The 22,790-nt window shown below is 54.0% G+C and overlaps 6 protein-coding genes across 6 annotated transcripts, besides 9 other annotated features; 5 read left to right on the top strand and 1 right to left on the bottom strand.

The window, feature by feature from the left end:
- The first annotated feature begins 687 nt into the window (after positions 1–687).
- Positions 688–725: a microsatellite.
- A 99-nt stretch (positions 726–824) lies between these two features.
- Positions 825–3,431, top strand: TraAM80_07376 (asparagine synthase (glutamine-hydrolyzing); the record flags this gene model as incomplete). Its single annotated transcript, XM_029384171.1, has 1 exon — positions 825–3,431. The coding sequence occupies one exon, from the start codon at positions 825–827 to the stop codon at positions 3,429–3,431; it is 2,607 nt and encodes an 868-aa protein (XP_029235983.1).
- Positions 3,432–3,608: 177 nt separating this feature from the next.
- Positions 3,609–3,628: a microsatellite.
- Positions 3,629–3,693: 65 nt separating this feature from the next.
- Positions 3,694–5,583, top strand: TraAM80_07377 (uncharacterized protein; the record flags this gene model as incomplete). The annotated part of the gene is made up of 1 exon (XM_029384172.1): positions 3,694–5,583. One exon carries the CDS (start codon positions 3,694–3,696, stop codon positions 5,581–5,583), a length of 1,890 nt encoding a protein of 629 aa, XP_029235984.1.
- Positions 5,584–5,671: 88 nt separating this feature from the next.
- Positions 5,672–5,729: a sequence feature (A-rich).
- Positions 5,730–6,106: 377 nt separating this feature from the next.
- Positions 6,107–6,127: a microsatellite.
- Positions 6,127–6,152: a microsatellite.
- Positions 6,153–6,440: 288 nt separating this feature from the next.
- TraAM80_07378 (uncharacterized protein) lies at positions 6,441–10,196 on the top strand (the record flags this gene model as incomplete). Its single annotated transcript, XM_029384173.1, has 1 exon — positions 6,441–10,196. The coding sequence occupies one exon, from the start codon at positions 6,441–6,443 to the stop codon at positions 10,194–10,196; it is 3,756 nt and encodes a 1,251-aa protein (XP_029235985.1).
- Positions 10,197–10,223: 27 nt separating this feature from the next.
- Positions 10,224–10,252: a sequence feature (A-rich).
- Positions 10,253–10,879: 627 nt separating this feature from the next.
- Positions 10,880–10,909: a microsatellite.
- A 53-nt stretch (positions 10,910–10,962) lies between these two features.
- Positions 10,963–10,984: a microsatellite.
- Positions 10,985–11,589: 605 nt separating this feature from the next.
- TraAM80_07379 (uncharacterized protein) lies at positions 11,590–13,827 on the top strand (the record flags this gene model as incomplete). The annotated part of the gene is made up of 1 exon (XM_029384174.1): positions 11,590–13,827. The coding sequence occupies one exon, from the start codon at positions 11,590–11,592 to the stop codon at positions 13,825–13,827; it is 2,238 nt and encodes a 745-aa protein (XP_029235986.1).
- A 113-nt stretch (positions 13,828–13,940) lies between these two features.
- Positions 13,941–13,961: a microsatellite.
- Positions 13,962–14,059: 98 nt separating this feature from the next.
- Positions 14,060–20,962, top strand: TraAM80_07380 (putative phosphatidylinositol 4-kinase alpha; the record flags this gene model as incomplete). The annotated part of the gene is made up of 1 exon (XM_029384175.1): positions 14,060–20,962. One exon carries the CDS (start codon positions 14,060–14,062, stop codon positions 20,960–20,962), a length of 6,903 nt encoding a protein of 2,300 aa, XP_029235987.1.
- Positions 20,963–21,570: 608 nt separating this feature from the next.
- On the bottom strand, positions 21,571–22,041 carry TraAM80_07381 (uncharacterized protein; the record flags this gene model as incomplete). Its single annotated transcript, XM_029384176.1, has 1 exon — positions 21,571–22,041. The coding sequence occupies one exon, from the start codon at positions 22,039–22,041 to the stop codon at positions 21,571–21,573; it is 471 nt and encodes a 156-aa protein (XP_029235988.1).
- Positions 22,042–22,790: the final 749 nt, after the last annotated feature.

Raw genomic sequence — 22,790 nt, forward strand, 5'->3', positions numbered from 1 at the left:
GGCTAGACTTTTTTTGTCTGCGACGGCCACCTTCGCGCAGCTATTATTTTGGCCTTGCCAGCTACATGCCGAAGAACGGTTATCGGTTTGGTTAACTACGGATTGCCTTTATTTCCACAGTCGGCATGAGTGCTGGAGGTCCCTTCTCTTTCCCTGCAGATTCCACTTTCGATGCGTTTGGTGCGACCGCTGCGGCGGGGTCTTCTTGCACCCTCGTCCACGTTTTTTTTTTTTTGTCTTTGCAGTAATGGGCGCTGGATTCCTGCGCCTGCCGCCCTATCACTTCACTATACGTCACGGGGAGGGGAGGGGAGCCGAACGAGGCGGATATGCCGACAGGGAGATCATAAAGGACGTTTACATGACAAAAAGAGCGCCGCCGCACCGTTTTGCAGCTGAACACATGATTCTCGCTGTGCTGATGGTGTCTTCGCAGTCACAGTGACGCTCCCACCCGCTTCTTTTAAACCTCCCACTTGCCCTTCCCCGGTCTTTTTTTTTTCGAGGGTTTTTTTTTCTTTGAATGTGGTGTGTTGATGTCATGTGCGTGTACCCAAACTTTGTCTCAGTCGTTTTGGTCTCTTATGATGACAGCAATGCTGCAGCTGCTGCTGTGGGTGCGCAAGGATGCAGTTTAGTTAGGGGTTCTTCTGTGCCCCGTTTTGTCTCTGCCCGCGTTGTGGTATCTTGTTTTTTTTTTTGTTTTTTTTTGTTTTTTGATTTTTCCATTTACTACTGTTTTTCTGCTTATCTAAATGCATGCCCGCGTAGATACAGACAGTTTCAACCAGAAGGGGGTGTGGTGGGGATAGCGAGGCGGGTTCATGTGTGGTATATGCTGCATTCTGCATCTGTGCGGGCGAGAGGACATCCATGACGCAACGGTATGCAAAGGCGGCGACGTTGATCGGGCGGCGATTTATCAGTCGTTGCAACGTCGCGGTCCGGATGCATTTGCATCGCTGCAACTTGACGTTGCTTCTGGTGTCCGCGTGGAGGCGACTTGTGCCGTTCTGCACCTACGTGGTACTGTTTTTGGTGAACTTTGTGCTGCTGATGGCGGCGGCAGCGTCAGCGTCAGCGGTGGGATGCCACAGCCGGCGATGGCAGCGCCTAGCTGCTCTTGTCCACAAACACCATGCCTGTCGTTCCTTGAGTGGAATGGTGAAGTGTTTGGTGGTGCGCTGCAGTTGCATCCTGAGATATCCGATACAACTGCCGTTCTTGAGCGCCTGCACCAGTTGGAGCATAGCTTCGCGATAAGTCTGTGCGACGGCTTCAATGAAACAGATAATGCGCGTTATGCGGCTGCTCTGACCGCGGCGCAGACCTCGTTTGCGGAGTCGTGTGTGCGTTTCTTTGAAAGTGACATTGAAGGGCCCTATGCTTTTGTGTACTACGCCCACTCGCTGCGGTTATTTCTGTTTGGGCGGGACCCACTTGGGCGACGGTCCCTGCTTTTGCATGTGTCCGCGGCCTCGCCGGCAAAGATGGAGAAGGGCAAGAGCGGTGCCTTGGAGACAAATTATGTGGAGATAGTGATATCTTCTGTTGCGGGTGGTCACCTGAAATCAAGTTGCATGCGAGGAGAGGCTAAGGGAGAGGGTAATAAACGCGGGAGAGGTGGATCAGACAACCGAGCTGAGAAAGGTGACGAGGATAAGGACGACGAGAAGAACTCTGCCGCATCGCTTTTTTCCTTTTCTTCTGGTTGCTGCTGGCAAGAGATCCCCAACACGGGTCTCTTTGTCATTGACGTGGCAGCGTCCGCACAGACCTCTCTGGTTTCTCATTTTCCTTGGTCGATGGCTCACAGTGTGCACCCACTATTGCGCTTTCAATCCCAGCCGCAGCCTAACCCAGGGAGAGGGCACTTGGGAATTAACAATGAAAATACTGCGGAGGAGTGTCCTGCGATCATTCGATGCCTTCTGCAGGAGATTGGTATGCTTTCCCTACCGCTGCTGCAGGACCCCATTAGTTTCGACGTCGCCATGGCCACCCGCTACCTTCAGTCTCTTTGGAAAGCCGTGGGGGTGCGTGTCAAGGCTGAGAACTGCGGTGCGGATCCCACGCGACCGATTGGGGTGTTGTTTTCCGGAGGCATTGACTGCACCGTGCTGGCCGCGATTACGCACTATCTTCTACCTGTCACCACTCCTATTGAGTTAATTAATGTGGCTTTTGGAGATGCTCCAGAGCTTGCCCCTGATCGGCTGGCCACATTTAGAGCCTTTGAGCAGTTGCTGCAGCTGCCAACCTGCTTGAAAGAAGGCAATCAGGAGACATTCTGCGCGAGTGGCAGGGAGTGGCGTCTTGTGCTGGTGGATGTCCCTCACAACTCCAACACGTCTTACATTCGGAGCCTACTATGCCCGGGAAACTCTATTATTGACATGAGCATCGGCACTGCATTATGGCATGCTGCGCAAGGTTGTGGACGAATGCAGCGTGTCTTCGCTGACGCTGAAATTGCGCTTCGAATGCGGTCAAGAACTCGTTCGTATGGTCGTCATAAATTGTACCGGGTGTCAACTGCGAGGACGGCAGGTGCCCGTGAGTTGCAAGGGGCAATTCCTACGCACAGTGACGCAGATAACGAGGCGAAATTTGCGCCTTTGCTTGAGGCTATTATTACCGAATTGGAGGCCTTTAACGAGGAGCCCTCATCTCCTGTGTTGCTGTCAACCTTGGGAAAAGATCATGAGGCCTCACTGCGTCCTGTGTTATGCAAATATGGGTACAAAAAACTGGGGTCGTATCTCAACGATGCGTCCGCGGCCGGTGTGATTGCCTTTGCTAGGCATGACGAGGCGCCGTCCAAAGCCATTCGTCTGGTGAAGCAGACGGATATGGCGAAAGTGCAGCGAGTGGCACCTGCAAAGTGGCTGGTCGACGATGGCGAGTCGTCCCCGTTGGGGTCCTGCGTGGATACCTACACCTGCGAGTCGCGTGTGTTGCTCCTCGGGATGGGAGCAGATGAGACGCTTGGCGGGTACGTTCGTCACCGCCGTGCCTTTGAGCGCCGTGGAGTGACGGGCTTGGCAGCGGAGCTTGACCGTGATTTTGCACGACTGTGGAAACGCAACTTGGGGCGTGATGACCGCGTGGTGAGTGATAGTGGGAGGGAGGGCCGGTACCCCTACTTGGACGAAGAGGTGCTGGAAACACTTGGTTCAATAGCCGCAGAGGCCTACCGACGCGCTACCGACACGACGTGTGCCACTGGCACTGGTAGCGTGGAGGCGGAGGCGGCGCTACAAGAGGCGCTCGCACCAGTCTGCTGTTTCAGCGCTGAAGATGGCCCGCCTGGTGTGGGTGACAAGAAGATTCTGCGGCTCTGTGCCTCCATGCTTGGGCTCGGTGACGTGGTGCGGTTGCAGAAGCGTGCGATTCAGTTCGGTTCCCGTGTCGCACAGGCCCATGCTTGACGCCCCGTCTACGCGCTGGTGTAAGTCCTGAAATAAAAGGGCCGGGTTAAAAAGGAGGCTGGCGGCGGTGTACTGTGGTGGTGCTGGTTAGGTCACCGCGGCGGTCTTCACCGCCGTCGTTTTTTTCTTTGTGTGCCTGCTTGTGTTTGCCACTCCTGGCAGAGCAATTCCTCATGCTTATTATTATTATTATTATTGGTTGTATGTTTTTTTTCTTTTCAGTGAGCCGACCGATTGAACAGTATTCCTAGCAGTGAATAGCATGCAAAGACCTCTCTCTGACGAAGAGCGGGCGGCAAAAGAGGCCCGTCTGGCTCAGCTTCGTAGCCAACTGAACACGCAGGACAGCGCCTCTTCCGCAGCGGCAGCGGCAATGTCCCAGCCATACACCACCGCGTACGCCCACAACGGTGCGCGTGATGGTGATGAGGAAGATGGGTACGAGGATGAAGAAGAAGATGAATTCTTCCGGGAGGCGGACCGGGCAGAAGAGGAGGGTGCAGCTGGCGTCTGCATGTACGCCAAGCCAATGGGAGAATTGATGGGTGAGACGGTGGAGACGGGGCCAAACGCCAGGCGGTGCACCGTGGGCGACTTTGAACTGCTTCGCCTAGCAAAGATGGGGGATCTTATCTCCTTTAAGGAATTTGCGGCTGTTGTCGGCATCAACCCCACCGTTTTTCAGGATAACCACGGACGCAACGCCCTGCATTATGCGGCGGACAGCGGGAATGTCTCGATGCTTCAGTACCTCATACAGAAAGGGGTGCCCTTTACAAGGGATGAGAAGAAAATGACGCCTGTCGACATCGCCGTACTGAATCAGCACAACGAAGTTGCAAAACTGTTGGCTGAAACATTTTCTGAGGCGGCTGAGGCGTTGAAGAGCTACGAGGAGGCCGTCGAGGTCTTCACACAGCCCCCGCCGAAGTTTACGATGTCGAAGCCTGCTCCGCCTCCTCTGCAGGAGTCTCGTCCGCGCACCTTCTGGAAAAATCAGGGGTCTCACGCCACCGCCACGCCTGCAACGACAGATGTCTTTGCGATTCCCTTTAAGGTCTCGCAGCTTACGGGGGCACACCACGATCAGATTGTGCGTGCTCTGAGTGGTGTGAGCCTAACACGCGAGAGCTACGGGTTTCAGAATTGGCTTCCACCAGCGGAGATTAAGACGCTTACCGCCACTCTCCCCCACGCCACGATGGTTGGTGCGATGCAAGTCGTCGACGGCGAGGAAACTCTCCGCGGTGTGGTTGTAGCAGTGCCATTGGGGGGATCCCTTGTGGGAAAGAATGGCATTGTTAAGACCCAGGATCCTGTGCTGGTAACGCAGCTAGCCGTCTGTCCCACAGCTCGTACAAAAAACGTCGCCACATTAATGATGACGAAGCTGCACAATTTACTTCAAGCCTCTAAACATACGACTGTGGTGTTCCGCAGCCCACTGCAACTGCCCGTATCTGCCGTTGGTCTCGTGAAGTGGTCTCAGCGCTCAATTGCGCCAGGTAGCGTTATGCGGCAGCGTCATGCAACAGAAATTTTCCCAGATTTTTACCACTACGATGAAGTTCTTTGCGCTGACATCGTTGCTAAACACGCACTGACAAAATCTTTTTGTGCCCAAAAGGCATCCCACCGTGAGGGCTGGTGTGGCGTGGATCGTGGCAACCCTGAGCAGGTGAAGCTGTTGCATGAGTTTGTTGCTAAAAACACGGTCAACTTGTTTGATGTTGCGTACCTGCCTGAAACAACTGAGGACCTCCTGCGGGCCGTCGTTGCCGATGGTCTTTCCGCCTTTGTGTATGTGTCGCCTGCGAGCGGGGCAATCACGGATTTTGTTGTTTTGCGCCTCCGCAATCTAGAGCGGCACACAGGGGAGACCCGTGGCGCTGCGATGTGTGTGTACGCTATTTTCACTTCCTTCAAGGGACCCGAGAAGGCGGAGGAGGTGCTTGTCCTGTGCAAGTCGCTAAAGTGCGATACAGTGTTTATTCCGAATATGTTTGGCTTCCTTGACAGCGAGTTGAGCAAGGCCAACTTTGAGGAGGTGCTTGTCTGCCGCGAGTACCTCTACGTCCTGAAGGCAGTGACGGAGAGTGCGCTGCCGCCAACACCCCTTTCAAAGGTTGCCATCCCGTGCGCCTTCATTTAGGCGCGCGCACGGGTGCAGCCAAACACGAGGGCAGCAACAGGCGAAAGCCAATGAATCCAAACGAAGGAAAGAAACGAATTGCGCTGGTAAAACAACAGGAAAAAGAAAAAAAAGAAAAATAGATAAAAAAAAAAAAAAAACGAAAAGGGGTGGAAGGGTCGAGTGCTGAGGGCGACTTTCCGTTTCAACGGTGGAAAAGAGGGCTAATAGGAGTGGGGAAGGGGGAGGGCACGAATTTAACGGGCGACCGTCCTTTTGGTACTGCTGCAGCTTCTTCACGTGCGCCGCCGGGCCTTCACAAAGAGGTCGTCTGGAAATTGTTTTGATCCATCTCCATGAATGAATGAAGAGGCATGAACAACCAGAAAAGAGCCCCCCTCCCCCCTCCTCCTCACGAAAAAAAAAAGGTCTGGAAAGAAAGAGACCAAAGCAACTGCCTCCCTAGAGGGAGCAGTGTGAAGGTGAAACGGGAGCCAAGGCCGACAAACAAGCCGGTTTTGCGGGCTACCAGTGAAGGAGTGCGCTCTCTCTCTCTCTCTCTCTCACACACACACACACACACACACGCATCCGCACTGCGGAGTGAGCACGAGAAGGTCGTATTTATCAGTAAAAAAAAAATGCATACATAAATACATTAATGCACGATTATTTACTCACGTTTTTTGTTTCCTTCCTAATGTAATTGTGCCGGACGAATGTGTTGTATTGAATTCATGATATATATATATATGTGTGTGCGTGCTGGGGTCGATTTTAATACTTAACTTTTTTTTGTTTACGTTTTTTAAAAAAAAAAAATTGTATTTTATTCTTGCGTTGTGATATATTTTTTTTGTTGTCTGTAGAAACGTGGTATGAGCTTCATTAAATACCTCTGCGGAGGGAGCACCCCTCCCGTGCGCAGCCATGCCACCGGTGCAGCCATGAGGATGCGTACGACACCCGCCTTCTTGTTTCTTCCCTCACAGATGCGGCTCACAGCAGTGTGTCGCGTGATGCATTCTTCTGCGCCTCTACATGGCGGAGGCAGCTGCCGGTGGAATTGTTGTGGCATGCCGCGTGTGTACGCACCAGCAGCGATGGCAGCCCTCATTGCTTCTGCCAGGTTTTGTAGCACAGCTGTGAGCGGGGAGATCAACTCTGTGGAGGAGGGGAAGGGCCTGCAGGAGGCTGAGGCTTTCTTGCGGGAGCGGTTTGGGCCGCAGGCGAAGTTGGTGCTTCGACGGTGCCCAAGGCGTCGCGCACGACAGGCCACGCAGAGGACACAGGAGCCTGAGGGTGAGGAGGAGGAGGCGGTGGTGGTGGAGGATGAAGAGCCTGTTGCGGGCGACGTATTGCGAAGGGAACTCGCAGGAGCCACGAGAGAGTCGCACTCACCACAAGGGTTCACGATGGAGTACCGGGCATCGGCAACGTGCCGGTTGCTTGGGTTTCCAGTGGAGCTTGCAGCGGCAAATGGCCAGCGGGCTGATGAGGTTTTGGGGCGTGTCCTACAGGACGCTCTTGACAGCGACGTAATTTTTATACTTCCTCAGCCGAAGGGCTTAGCGTCGTCGCAGGTGTCACGTGGGCGTGGACGCGGCCATGCAAAACGGGGTGGATATCGGCGCCACACCGCCGCGCCTTCTCTTTCACCGCGCCAACTGGAATTTAAGGCAATTATGGACGAACTGCGAGAATTATGTGTACATTTTAGTCGAGTATTAAAGTTTGCCATCAGAAGCCCCTCCAACGCCGAGCTGCGGAGGCATCTGCAGCAGCAGCAGCAGCAGCAGCAATACACTGATGAGGTCAATTATGGTACTACTGGAAGTTCTGCAGGTGGTGCTGGTGTGACTCGTTCGGAGTGGATTTGCAGGGCCTACGTGCGTGACGAGTGGGGAGTGGCGCCGGCGCTCACCTTCACTGGGGAGGTGCGTGGCCAGTCAGCGAATGATGCCTTGATGCGTTGTTTTGCGATGCTGCGGGACCGCTACCGTAACGAGCTTGAGTCCGCTCTTGTGCAGCTTGAAAGCGTTCGCGAAGTAGAGGCCTTCGTTCGCTCATGGGGAAAAACCGTCGAGAGCCACTGTTTTGACGAGGGCGCGGAGGAGCCCTCGTCTGTCTCGTCGTCGACTTCGAAGCAAAATACGGGGCGGCGAGAGGGCTACACAGATGCGGTTCATGAACCAGCCGACGGCGAACAGGCAGACGGCGCGGAAGGACCAGCGCCAGTGCCGGTGGAGGAGCAGTACCGAGTGCTGCGTCCGACCACCTTCACAGCTGCCGTCATTGTCGAGGATGTATGTGGCAACATTAGCGTGAATCAAGTGAAGCGGCAGGCCACGCCACTGACGGCATACCAAAATGCATCGGGGCAGGCACTTCGCTCGGAAGCCGCTTTCTCGCCGGATGTTACAATTCTTGATCAGTGTCTTCCGTCGGTGCCACTAATCACACGCATGCGGTGGCAGTTTGACGCGATGGTGCATAGGCTTGCAAAGGAGCATGAGAAAAAGCCGGAGGAAGTTGCCGTGATTCGCATCGAGGGGGACAGAACCAATAGTTATGGTTTAGACGGGAAGGAAACTGCGGTTTCTAAAAAGGGTGGTGCTGGCAGTGTTAGTGGTGTTGGCGATGACACAACAATCGAGAAGCAGTGCGTCTTTTTTACCGCGTGCTTCATATCTGACGGAAGTGTTGTCTGGCAGAATACCGGCCCGGGTCGCTATCGGCTTGAGTTTGACTGCTATGTGCAGGGGCTCACGTACCTGCTTGACCAATACCCCGACGTTGGGCGGGCGTACTTTGACGCACGTGGTGGTGGTGTATTGTTTCCCACCACGCAGCTCTTGGAGCTAGCGGTGCTTAAGCATGACAGCTACAACATTGCCGCAAACCATCGTGGAAAGTGGAACGTGTATGCACTGCTTGGGACACTAACCTCGCAGCTGCTAGGTAGTTTTTACCAAACGGCATACCAAGAGGACCGTGTTGCAGGTGAGGCAAGGGCAATCCTCACTGTCAATGACGGCCTGCGCTCGAAGCAGTTGTTAATCCAGCGGCAAGCAAAAAAACGTGGAGAAGCTTGGCGTAGTGCGTGTCTCGATGCATTGCGTGAAAATTTTCCTAACCAATACCGCGATGCACTGCTGCTTCACCCTGACATTGATCTTTCAAGTGATACGATGGCTCGTGGCAGCAAGTTTCGTGCTCTTCCACGCGAGAAACGTGTGGAACACGTTGGGAACCTATTCTCACTTGTCGCCGCCTTTGCGGCGGAGGATTTGGGATGGCACAACTTGCGTGTGCGCCTGCGCAATGCGTCGGGGGATTTGGGTCTTCCACAGTGGGTGGCAGAGATGGAGGCGCAGATTGAGGGCGAGGAGCAGCGGCGCGTGGTGGCGATTTCACCCCCCTATTCACAAGTTAAGCATGCCAGACGTGTTCTTGTGTATCAGCTCGCACAGAAGTACTTTCCGAAGGAACTAGAGGCGTATGCCAAACTTAATCGTGGGGATGCCGTCAACCCTGACCAGGACGCGCGGAATGTTGATAACGCCGTATATCGCGTGGGGGCAGAGTCGTTCGTGAGCCAGGTTTTAGCGCTCCTTGAGGCAGAGGCTTCTTCCATGGCCCCCTTTACATGGACGCTAGAGCAATATGTTGATAGCAACACCTACGATGGGAATGACAATGACGGTAGCGTTGAGTGTCTCCTTTGTCCTTTTCATCCACGATTCCGTGCCGCTGTTTACGGGCAGAATGGGGACGTGCTTATAAGTGAACGTATTGGCAGTGAAGGTGAGGGTGCAGTGGTGGTACTGTGCAGCGTGCTGCGCGCAGCCACAAATCGTTTTGCAGGCGATAAGGGAGAGCAGCTATGGACGGAGTACGAGTGCCATGCGCCGCCACCGGTGAGTACTTTGCGGGAGTTGGCCTTGTACATGTTCAACGCATTTTTTGGCGTCTCGAATGCCAGTATCATGGATGCCACAGACCCTTTGTCAGCCGTTGCTGAGCAGCAGGTGGTTGACGTTGAGGCGCGTGAGTTGGGCGGGTACTGGTTCGTGACGCTTTCCCTCTCGCGGGTGGGTGGTTTGGCGGTGTCGCGTGCCATCGCCATGACGAAGCGGGAGGGAGTGCGGGACGTGGTGGTGTTGGCCTGTCGGCGTAATTTTCCACGTCCGCTGCAGTACCTGTTGGCGCACTCAAAAGAGATGAGTTCCTTCGCGGGGGATATATTCGCGGCCCCGGTGGTGGAGGAGCTTCCCGAACCCGTGATGCAAGACATTAAGCGAGGCCTGGAGCGGGCGGAAAGCGCGGGGCCGCCACGGCCGTACACACTCCTGAGACGCTGCGTTACGCGCGACTTCCGCAACGAGCGTTGGTTGCGTGTGGAGCAGCTGCCCAGCAGCGGTAGTGGCTTTGCATGCCGCATTTACTTGCAGAAGCATCGTCGTGAGTCCAAAAAGGGCGAGGTCCAACTTGTGGGGTTTGGTTCTGCCTTGACGCGTGCGCAGGCGCTCCACATTGCCTCACTCTGCGCGCTGGAAAATCTTTTTGAAAAGGACCTTGCGGAGGCTCTGGCGTGTTCGCCGGGTTACAGGGACCTGCCGTCACCAGAGTAGTGAAGCATTGCGAGGAAGAAAGGGGGGAAAAAAAGAAAAAAATAAAAGAACAGAAATGCGGATGAAAAGGGAAAGTGGCGAAGTAACAGAAGGATACTTAATTTCTTCTTTAGCGACGATGGAGGTGCGTGGATGCCGCTGGGGCGTTGGTGGGTCAGAGTGCTAGGTGGAATTCTTTTGTTTTCTCTCATCACTTGGGGTTCCTTTTTTCTGTTTTTTTTCCCCCTCCCCCCTCCCCCCTTTTTTTTTGGTGTCGGTCTCCCGGAACGCGGGGGCCACTTGCATTCCAAAAAGAAGACAGCAAGCATACACAGTGGCACCGGTTTCGTTCCCCCAAGGCCTGGGAGGTGCACGCCTCACGGTTGAGAATGCACCGCTGGCCGCCAGGAATTTGGCACGGCGCCAAGAGGCGCGCCTGATCACTCCCCCTGGCGGACGTTGCATCGCACTCCTACGATGACCCCCTGCAATTCCTATTTTAACGCACTTCGAGCGGATGGACGCCTTTCATCGCGGGGAGGGGGGTGGGGTGGGGGGAGTTATTCTGTGGTGGCCCATGATGCAGGAGTGCTTCCTCTGCACCTGCAGGTGTGTGGGTGGGAGGAGGTAGTGGTACCCGATTGCCGGTACGCTGGGGAAGCATCCTACTCAACAGCGAGAGATCACCTGTTAGGAAAAAATAATTGTTTTTTTTTGTTTTTGTTTTTTTTTTTGCAGGCAATTGGAATTGTGTTCTTTGCAGGGTGTTTGCTTCTCTTCGTGCTTGTATTATTATTATTATTATTATTTGCTTCTCTTTCGCGGCCTTCCGGAAAGGATGCGTGACCGGATGGGGCTAAAGAGATGTGTGGGTGTCTTGCCTAAACCACCCCCGTTTTTTTTATTATTATTCTTTTAATCCTGCCCAAAATTTCCTACTGCCATCGCGGATACCCTTTACGCAGAAGAGTTCAGGCTGTTGCGTGGGTCCCTACTGACTGCCAGTTTGTGAATTCATAACGGGAACCCTGTCAGCATTGATACATGTCGCTTGCTTACGGCTGTGTCTGTGCCTGTGCGTGGAAGAAGTTGTCTCCGAAGTTGCGTGTGTGTGGGTTGGGCGCAAATTTAACCAGGTGGCCTTTTTTTTTTTGTGTGTGAATAGGGGGCAAAGGGCCACAGCCAGGTGCGCGCTACCTGCGCGTGTTGTTTGTACAAGTTTCAGCGAACAAGAGAAGGGAGCGGGAGATCCAGCCTCCTTCCTTCCACATTTCACTTCCCTGGCACGTTTTTGCGCCAAGACGTCGGTGAAATTTTTTTCCATTTGTACGAAAGGACAAAAGAGCAAGGGCAAACTGTTTGTGAATTTCTACATTCCTTTGTTTTGTTTTTGTTTTTTGGTCTATCGTACGCGATGAGCCCACTGTCACTCTTGTACTTTCTCGCATCGGACATGCGGGCAGCCGGTGAGATGCTGCTTGTCGCCGATGATGGTGGTTCCTACATGAGGAGCATAAAAAGAAGCGGTACGGTGGTGGAGCATGGCATGAGTGGCGGCGTTGAAAGCCTCCACTGGAGCAATGTCATTAGAGGTTTTGTGGCGGAGCTTGTGGAAGTGAGGAGTCTGTGGGAGGAGTTAGGCTGTAATGATAAGGTGATTAGGGACGGTGACAAGAACCGTTTTGACCGTGGCTGCTGGTGGAAGTACATAAAAATGAAGGAGCTGCGGAAAGATGCGGAGGAATACGGGAAAACTTCCACCGCTGGTGTCGAGGATGTGCTTAAAAACATTGCGTGTGAGATGCATGCCTTACGGTGTCTTTGTGAGCATCTGGTGACGATAAAGCTAGGACGGGGCCAGTCGCCGTTGCGGTGGCCGGGATCTGAGTTCGCTTGCGTCACTGGGCGGTGGTTGCTGTCCCCATCCTTGGGGTCTGCAAAGATGCTGGATGCTGTGGAAGCTGTTTCTTCAAATAGCCTTCTACAGGCTCTGCAGTCAGAAGTTAGAGATTCGCATTCCTCTGAGCCCAACTCTCTCGAAAAGGTTACGCAGCCCGTGAGCCCGGCGCGTCAACCTCTCTGCGTCTCAGCCCCAGTGGACTCCAGGGACGATGGACATGACACAGCGCTTCGGAGCCTTACGCCTGCATCTGCCGCCCCTGCACGGGTCACGGCGGAACCGCGAGCGACTATGTCACCTGCGTCAGCTTTGACGCTTGAAACGAACAGTGGTGGGAAGCTGGAATCGGTGCTCTTTTTGCGTAGAGCTCCAAGAAGAGAAAAATCGAAGCAGAATGATGATGTAGTTACGCTTCAACAACTGGTGGCGAAGCAGAATGAGCTGGAAAAGATGGTGAAGGTGTTTTTGGAGAGAGAGAACAGCTGGACGGATTTCGATGTGAAGCTGGAACGAAAGGATGTGAATGGCTCCATCTCTCCGATGTGGTTTGCAGAAGGGCATGTAACGCTAGAGACAGGGGAACGAGCAACTATTGTGCGTACTACGCATTCGCGTAGCCGCCAGGCAACGCGAATTGCCATGGCGGCCGTTGCCCGGGAGCACTTTCCCAAGGAATTGGAGTATTACGTATCTATTCATCCATTGGAGTTCTCTTCTGTTGACTTGTCGACTCTCAGCTGTGACAGCGATCACAAGAGCGAGGAAGCTGTTTGCGCTGGCACCAGCATGTTGACTAAGGTATTGCGTCTGTTAGAGGCTTCAAGTCCCTCTCAGGTGCCCATTTCATGGGTCCTGGAAGTATATGAAGCAACCGGAGGACACTGCAATGGTGAGGAGGAGAAGTCACAACTCACGCCCCTTCGCTACCGTGCAGCATTGATGTCAAAATCCAAGACTGTCATCGGTGAACGTATTGGCAGTGAAGGTGAGGGTGCAGTGGTGGTACTGTGCAGCGTGCTGCGCGCAGCCACAAATCGTTTTGCAGGCGATAAGGGAGAGCAGCTATGGACGGAGTACGAGTGCCATGCGCCGCCACCGGTGAGTACTTTGCGGGAGTTGGCCTTGTACATGTTCAACGCATTTTTTGGCGACGGCTCGTCGAAGGACTGTCTGCAGGTCGATGCGGATTGTGTTTCAAAAGACATGTGGAAGGGGACGGCAAAGCTGCGAGTCCTGGGCCGTCTTGTGCCTATAGCGGAGGCGTACGCAGTCAGCAAGATGCATGCCATTGAAGATGCGGCCCTGCTAAGCTGTAGAGAAAACTTCCCGTATGCGCTGAGTTGCACTTCGCTGCATGCGGAAACACGACTGGGCAGCGTTTTAGTGAATGTGGCTCAAGAGGTGGTGAGGGAACCGCATTTCGTCACAGTCGCATCTTTACAGGAAAAGCAGAAGGTGGTGGACATCACGCGTAACGCGGCGGATTCTGCTTTTGATCGTCTTGAGGCTGCCGTGAGAAGAAAATTTTACGGCAACCTCCTGGTGGAGGCAAAGTATACAGAGAAAGAAGGCTTATGTGTATGTGAGCTTATTTTGCTGTCGAAAGAAAATAAGGATGCGATGCCAGAGATATTGGGCCACGCAGACGCGTTTTCAGATGCGGAGGCACGGGAACTGGCGTCCATTGACGCTCTCAAGTCGCAATACCCGCGTGAATACGAGGAATTAATTAGTGCTGGCACATCTTTATAACAAGCGGTCTGATGACTTTTTTCTGCCGTCTCTCTCTCTCACTCTTTGGGCCTATTAGCTCGTATATTTTTTTTTCTACTATCACACGTGCTGGTTGGCTTGCTTTGTTAGTGTATATATATATATATATATATCTGCCTAATTTGGCTTGAAGTTTTTTTTTTTTTTACAACTTACACACACACGCACCGTGCGACAGAGGAAGCAGGGAGGGTGGCTGCGTCTGTGTGCAATGGATGACATTCCATTTCCAGCGTGGGTGCGGCGTTCGCCGGTCTTTGCAATGACGCGGGTGCTAGGCCAACACTTGCGACAACAATTGCAGGGCACAAGTGTACGGGCAACAGACGGAGCCGTAGGGGAAGCGCCAACACCAACAAAAGCAACAGATGTAGCAGCATCACCAGCGTCGCGCCACTACGGGAAGTTTACCCCCCGCGGCATGAGGTTCTCCAGCATCGCCGAATACGTTGATCCAATGGGACTGTTTAGTTTGCAGGGGGATACGACAGGGGTGTTGGCCGCCGGTGGTGGGCGACCAAGTAGCACCGCCTCGTCATTTCACGAGTCGGGAGTGCTGCTGCAATCCCCGCAGCCTCTGACAATGCAGCTGAGTGACGTTTTGAATCACCCACGCGTTGCACTGCTGATCAGTCTGTCACAGGTGAACGAGCTCATCTCACAGAGATCCGAGGTATCTGTCAAGAACGCCCCAGCGTTAATTTCTCTCATGGCTCTTGCAGTTGAGTGCCGTTCATTGCCGTGTGATTACACCAAGGGATTTTACACCGAGTGTTTCTCCTTTTACACGCTGCTGATGCAGCGGCTGAGCATCGTAAAGTTTTGTCCAGGAGTTGACGTGCAGGGGTTTGTGGCGTCGCTGGTTTTTTGTGGGGTGCTGCTGCGGGGCAACGAAGCGGGGAGGAAAGACGGGGGGGAGGAGGTTGGCGAGGAGGCGAATGGTTGCAGCAGCAGCAGCAGCAGCCGTCACTCCCATGCGTGCAGAAGCCACGTCCGCGAGAGGCGTATTGGTCTGGCATGGTTTGACAGCCGCATCATCGACTCCATCATCATATCCTGTATTCCCGTTAACATTGATGATTGCGTTGAAAACCCCATTGCGCTTGGTGCCCTGAACGGGCTCGCGTACACAACGAAGCGGGAACCCGTTAACCTCAGCCAACAACTGCTAGATCACCTTCACAACTTGACAGATGCCTTCACGACATCGTCAAGGCGAAAAGAGCCGCTGCACAAGCGGTTTCTTTGCTACCTCATGGAGGCGATATGCTATGCCCGAGGCGTCCATTATGCTCGAATGCGCAACTGGCTGCGAGCTGTGCTTCAATCGGACTACATATTAAGAGGCCTCATGCAGAAAGAAGACTTGCATGCACGCGTGGCTGCCGCAATGCTGACGCTCTTGACGCGGTGGATTCAGGACGCCGTGACAGCATGTACGTTAAATTTCAACTCTGTGGTAGATTTGCAGCACGACATGGTTGCCTTCGCCTCTCGCGAAGAATGTACTGAGGCCGATACACTGCTAGAGGGTGTTTGGTCTGCCCTTCAAGAGGCCATGAGCACATGGAAGAAGCTCCGGAAGACGAACATCACACTCTATGGCGATAACGTGCGCATCGTGATGAAAAGTTTATTGCAGGCAGAGCTGGTGCGTGTGCAGTTATATCGGACCATGAGTGGCTTGTATCAACCGCCGCAGCCGGGGGAGAACACATCTGCAGCAGTCTACGTGCCTTCAGCCGAGGAGGAAGATCTTCGTCTCCGTGTGATTGGCAACATCGTGAAATTTCTTCTTCTGCCGACGAGTTTATTTAGTTTCATCACGGCAAAGGCGATCGCAGCCCCTCTTCGACAAGGCATCGCTGAGCAGTGCATCAAGGTTATTGCTATGACTGCTTCTGCTGAAGGCAGTGTGATATCCCGGTTGCGTCACATCTCTCCATCCTCCGCTGTGGCGACGGCACAGTATTCACACAACTACTACATCAGCGTTGAGGGAATTGTCCTTGAGTTGATCCATCGTGTGCTGGAAGCTGGGGCGTTGGGGGCCTCGCAAACCACGCCGCTTGATCAAGAGGTGCAGAAGGGCGAAATGGCTGCACTGTGTCTTCAAGGAATCTGTGCCACAAACCCCAATGTTCGTTCCTTTGCGGTGACGGAGGTGTTGGATGCTGTGGTGCGTCTCCCAACCATTCTTCAGTCAGTTCATGGTGGAAACAGTGAACCAGGCAAAACGTGTTTGCTTTTGTCAGGAAGGGCGGCTCCGCGTCTGTCAGTGTGCTTCGGGGTGATGAATCGTCTGCTTGTGTCGCGACACCGTTCCGTTTTTAGCCCGCTTCCGTATGATGCCTTGCTGCGATTTGGAAAAGTTTTGAGTGACACATTCGAGGACACGCTGCGAGATCATGTACGCTCTGGCGACCTTGCCGATCCCACGACTGTGTTTCCCAGTGTCACTTTGCTGATGGTGTCGGAATCTTTTGTGGGGCTTGTGCAACGCTTCCACGAACGCATTCGTATCATGACGCGGGAGGGCCTTCGTCTCCTTAACACGGGTAAGGTGGAGGCGAAGGTGCGCTGGATTGATAGTTTTAACGCAGAGAGTGACGTACTCCGTGTGCTTTTGCGTGCTGTACTGCGATGCATGATCAATGTGGCGTGGCCGGAGTCTGGTATTCTATACGGCAAAGACATCAAGAGGGGGAGTCGTCATACGCCAAAGTTTGATGTACACCGTGCTGCAGTCGAGGTGCTGTCGCTCTTTCTCCGTCCCCTCTGCCTGCTGTGCCAGCTCTCGACACTGTTTCCAGCGACGGACATTCAGCAGCTTGTGTACCACCACGAAAATGCACAGAAGCTGACGCAGATGGACGAGCGTGAAGATATTCTCTGCCACTACTGCTTTGAACCATCCAGTATAAACTCCCTCCTCTATGCCGAGAATGGGATGACACAGTTTCGTTCCTGCTGGCTTATGTTGTGCTACTACCGCCTTACACAGGAGGCGCTCCGGTGGACTGAGCCGGGCGCCCTGGTGTCGGCGTTAGGCAAACGGGGTGGTCAAAAAAAGGGTTTACTTTCAAAGAGTAACGCCAAATGTATACGATTGCTTGCCGCGTCTATGCCGCCTCTTATGCGTATGCGTTCCTCCGACTACCAGCAAACCATGGCGGATATTGATGTTTTGAAGAGTCACTTATTTAGCAGTGGTGAGTTGGGAAATGGTAAGTCATATCAGAAGGAGTTGGTGCATTTCCTCCGGCGCCACTGCCCTGAGGCCACACATGTAATAGGCCGTCTTTCTATTTCCGAGGTCTTTTTGGTAAATGCACTTGCAACACTGGAAATGCTGCGCGCTTCCTGTGGCTCCATCTCCGCTATCACTCAATATCAACACTATGAAGTTCGAGAATTTGACGCCAGTAAAGACATTAGGACAATTCTAACACATGTAACGAAAGCTGTGACAACACGATATATCTCTGCTTTGCAAGAAATGCTTCCAGACTTGGCGGCGAGCAGAATCAATAAGAATGCGCGACAGTTGGTATTACTCTACGGATTCGCTATCGACTCTGTACGGCGTTCCGCAAAGGAGATTCTCGGTAAACTTATTTCCAGTTTCCCGGAGTTTGCGGCAAGCAGTACATCCCTTCCTCTTTTGTGGGCTGTTATCAATCAGCTGGAGGTGGGGAACGCTACAGAGGTGGAGCGTTTCTGTGAACATCTGCAATTCCCGGAAACGCCAGCCGTAGCTGCCGATCCCGACTCTCTTGAGCGACGAAAACAGCTGAAAGACGCAGAGGCTTTTGCAGAGTCTTGGGTTCAAGCAGCGCTTCATGGTTCGCCGTTGGCACTTCTGGAGCACGCCACCTTATTTATTGTGGAGGAGGAAGCCACCTCCGGAGTGATTGGCTCCGCCGCTGGGTCGAGACTTGCTCTGCGTGCACATAACATGAGTGCGGCCTCGGGCCAGCTGAACCAGAACTACGCCCATGTTCTTATGAAGCGGAGCAGTGCGCAGGGGCAAGTGACAGCGGCTCTTCGTCTGACGTCGCAGTATGGGGTAGGCATTCTTCTTCTTCAGCAGATTCAGGAGATGGTGCGGGATAGGCTTGGAACAATAACAGTGACAGCAACCTCTCAGGAACGGCTTTTTGCGTCCCCAGCCAGTGCTGTTCACGCGGCCACCGAGGTGGAACGGCGTGCCGAAGAGGATGATAGCAACGACAACGATGCCGGGGGTGAGGTGGGAGAGGATGCCTCACGGAGAACGCCATCCAAGCGCGACGATCAGGCGGTATTGCGAAAGTTTTACGAGTCGGATATGCTTCTTTGCACGGGTGCCGCATTTCTGCTCTCCACGCGGGCTCCCCACTCATCGCACTTGGAACTTCTGAAGCACCTTGTGCAAGGGCCTATTCTTTTGTTTTCAAGGCACTACATAGCGTCTGCCATTCAGGGTTGGAGGTGGCTTTTATTTGAGAAGTCTGAGCGCTATGCGGTGCCGCTACTGGCGCATGTGGTTGAGGGATTTATCTGGACAATTATGCAGCGGATTGGTTTGTTTGATGGCACACGGCCTTCGCAGGCCGATGAAGTGGAGTCTGCAGAGCAAACAAAGTGGATGCAGAGTTTGGCTTCATACCCTAAAGATTATAATGTGAACTCCCCACACAAGCTACTTCTGGAGTTCTTGTCGGATTGCTACGTGGACATTCGCGGGCCAGTGTCGTTTCATCCGTCTGTGCTTCTTCTCTTGCACCATCTTGCGATGCGCGTGGTAGAGGCACCGTCTCGATTCTCTACGAAAGACATTTCATTTTCGGAAACGATGCAGTGCGCCCTGTTAATGAGCTCAATTTGTGATAATTTACAGGTAGTCAATGAACGTCGCTTGCGCATCGGGTCGCCTGTTCTGGTGGACTTCGCGTCGATTGGGAAAATTCGTCAAGGCTGGTATAAGTGTCTACTGCAATGGTTTCACAAGACACCACCTTCATGGTACTTTACACGGGATCTCACCGCCGCTGAGGAAGAGTTTGTGGTCCTTCAAAAGCTTATCCGCGTTCTTGATAAGGATCGAGATGCACTGTCGCATTCCACTCTGGGTTTTCTTGACTTTGATTTGTCTAGAGCCCATACACATTTGGCTGCAAATTTTACCCTCATAGGGAGTTGCGTGCGCCACGCACTATGCGGTGTGGCCTCCTTAGACTCAATGTATGTGTATGGAGTGACTCAGGCAGTGAGCAACAGCGAACGCACTCGCCTGTTGGGTCTTGTGGCTCTATTAAGGCTCTTGGTTGAGCATGAACGCGTACGGCTTGCGGTGTGGCTTCGTCCTCGTGAAAAGGGTGGGGCCCACTTAAAGGTGGAGGGCACGACCAGTCTTTCTGCGGCAGTGTGGAGACGGCATTGTGAGGCAGCGGCGAGGAATGATCCGGCGGTACTATTGGCGCTGGTGGCACGATTTCCCAACCCGCATGTGCTGGAGTGCTCCAAGCGGCTTGTGACCGCCAAGCCCGAGGACTTCTGCCACATGCCTGAGGCAGTCGACTTGTACCTTAACGAAGAAGTCCTTATGAGGGGCTATCCCGCGCTTGGTTTATTCACCAATTGTACGATTCTGCAGGCGCTTCGATTCCTGGAAAAATCGTATACGACGCGGTATCCTCAGGTCTCCACGTATGCACTTCGCAGCTTGTTATCTCAAAAGAGTGAAAGTCTTATATTTTATCTTCCACAAATTTTGCAGGTGCTTTCTGGTGATGATTCCGGTGGCATCGCTGTCTTCCTGCGTAAGATGTGTGAGAAGAGTGACATGTTTACACATCAGTTGCTTTGGTCCCTGCGTACGGAGGGGGAAGGGGAGGGGAAGTTGGCAAGGCGGTGTGCACAACTCGCCTCTGATGTGGTGGAAGGGCTTGATCCCAATCGGCGCATATTTCACGACGGGGAGTTCGCTTTTGTTGACAATATCATTTCCTTGTCGGGTGAAATGAGGTCAGTGGAAAAGGCGGTGCGTAAACAAAAACTGCGGCTTCGCCTGTGTGATGCGGAGTTTCATGAACCGGTGGAGCGGCACCATTTGTACCTTCCCACGGACACACAGTGGCGCATTGTGGGTGTCATACCTGCCACGGCTGGCGCGATGCAAAGTGCGGCGAAATGCCCTATTTTGGTTCAGTTTAAGTGTATCCCCCGCAACCCGGAGGATTCGCAGATTGCCCTGACGAAGGAGGAAGCGATGTCCTCAGACGCAGAGACCACCGTTAAGGCATGCATATTTAAGATGGGCGACGATTGCCGACAGGATCAAATTGCCTTGCAGATCATCGGTCTGTTCCAGCGTATTTTCAACGCTATTCAAGTGCCGTCGTACTTGTATCCGTATCGTGTGGTGACGACTGGAAGAGAGAGTGGTGTTATTGAGTGTGTTCCCCGTGCGATGAGCCGCGATCAAATTGGGAAACTTGTGGAAAGCAACCTTGCGGAGTATTTTGTGCAAACCTACGGCCATCCAGAGTCAGTGACGTTTCACCGGGCCAGAGAATGCTTCATACGGAGTATGGCTTCGTACTCGGTGGCGTCCTTTGTCCTCAACATTAAGGATCGCCACAATGGCAATCTCATGATTGACGCTGATGGGCACCTTGTGCACATTGATTTTGGATTTTTGTTTGACTTTTCGCCAGGAGGGGATATAAATTTTGAGTCTTCCCCATTCAAGCTGACGGCAGAGATGGTGCAACTTATGGGGTCCCCTGTGGGTCGTGGAAAGGGAACCGTGCAGAGCCCCTCCTTGTCAAAGGCATTGGTGGACCCGGAGGCGTATAATTTGTTTATGGATTTAACTATTCGCTGCTACCTTGCGGTGCGGCAGTATGCGCGTCAGATTTGCATACTTGTGGAGTTGATGCTTGGCAGTGGGTTGCCCAGCTTCAAGCCTCGAAGGACGATCCAGGATCTTGCTTGGCGGCTTTCCATGCAGAAGAGCGAGGTGGAGGCTGCTGAGTTTATTCTCCGGCGAATTGCGGAATCAAGGGAGAATCTCCGAACAGTTCTTTATGACAGGTATCAAAACTTTGCGGAAGGAATAGAAATGTAAGATGGGGTCCCCTCCACTGGGAAACCTGTTTCTCTGGGGCACCTTTGTCTGGTGTGTGAGAAAAAACGTTCTGCAAAAGGCGGCGCGGTGCAGCGGGGAAGAAGGTGTACACGTCGTACCCACCCTTCGCTTTGCTTCTTGCGCGCTTGTGGGTGCAAAGTTTGTGACTTGCCACGTATGCATGTGAGGACGCATCAAAAACAATTTTTTTTCTGCTCTCAATTATTCCTGTAGAGGTCGTGCAAAGGAAAGAAGTTCTGTAAAGTGAGTGGGCTTGCGAGCGGCGGTAGTCAAGAAGGTGGTGTGCACAGCAGGGTCATCGCGTTGGAACGTAGAAAAACGAAGTGCCAGGTACTTAACTTTTGTGACCCCAGTCACCTGGCCGCGGCGTCCTTATTCGCGTTCCACTCGGCACGGCACCCTCAGTTGAGATGTTACGCGTGCGGAGCGTTGACCGTGCCGTCCTGTTCTCGATTGTGGCCGCGAGATTGGGTGGTCCGCGTTGCGGGGTGCCGCGTCGCAGGCCTCATACATGGTGCAAAGCCGACAGGCGGCTGCCTCGTTCCACCATAAGGGCCAAGCAAAGGAAAAGTGTGCCGTATGCACCCTTAGAGGAGCGAACTCATGAAGCAGCGGCGCGGCGCCCAGTCTGCAGAACGCCACGAAAAAGGTGGTGGGGACCCGAATCGGAGGGGTCGGTCCCCTTGCGGGACCCCAGGTGCCGAGCTGATCAGAGTCAACGCCGCGCAGAACCGCACCACCGACGACCCCGCACTGCCACAGCTACTACTCGATGGAAAGAGCGATACCCCGAGCTTGCCGTGACAGATTCCCGCCCCCGAGCTCTCTTCGAGTCCATCAGCACGTCGCTTCTCCTCCTCACGCCGCTGGTTGTTGCGGCCGACCGACCGCTGGGGCCCCGGCTGCTCTGTTTGAAGCCAGCCACCTCCCCCAGCCCTCTGCGAGTTGCCGGATGACCCGCAGGCCGGCCACCGCCGCGGCACACGCCCCCCCCCAAGAAGCGGAAATGTGAGAAAAGAAAACCTCGGCCCCGGCTGGGTGCGGGCGCGGCGGAGCATACGCCCCAGGCTGGCTGCGCAGGACGAAGGCAGCTGGGCGCCGCCTTCACGGCCCGCGACGAGCCAAGCGGTGGCGGCGGGACCCCGACGGGTCGCTGTGGGCCTGCCGCTTCGCACACGCACACACACACGCAGACGAAAACAAACTGCGCCCTCTTCCCCGCTTGCGCTCCCTCCGTTTCGTGGAGTGGGGCTGTTCTCCCGGGGGTTCGGCCCACTCCCCCTGCGGCCCCAGGCTGGCTGCGCACGGGCGTTTGATCTCCACCTTTGCCGCCGTATTTATTTTGCCGTCTTTTTTGCTTTTGCCGGGCGTGGTCGGCCCCGCGCTCCGGGTTTTGCTTCGCCCTTTTGGGTGATGGCGCGCTCGCGTGTGGGGTGCGGGCCCCTTCTCCTTCGCCGGCGCCCAAACCCGCGGCACCGCACTTCATCAACGCCTCCCCTCATTGCAAGGACGTCGCAGTGTTTGGTGTTGATGGACACATGTGGCGACAGCGCTGGGTGTGATGGGCGTGTGCCTCGGCCATTGCTGCTCGTCCTGCTGGGGCTGTGGAGGGGACAGCGCCTCCTGCTGAGTGAAAGCGAGAGTGCGGAATTGCGACGTCTCGTGAGGAAGACAAAAAAAAAACGCAGTTGCCCAGCGCCACTCATTGCGTTTCGTCGAGGAGTCCATTTTTCCCCTTGTGTATGATTTTTGTTTTTGTGTGTCTACCCCATTTTCGTTGTCGTCTGCTGCCGGTGCTTTGCTGGAC

The sequence above is a fragment of the Trypanosoma rangeli genome (assembly GCF_003719475.1).
Source record: "Trypanosoma rangeli strain AM80 chromosome Unknown Tra_15.4_contig_00305, whole genome shotgun sequence".
NCBI lineage: Eukaryota > Euglenozoa > Kinetoplastea > Trypanosomatida > Trypanosomatidae > Trypanosoma > Trypanosoma rangeli.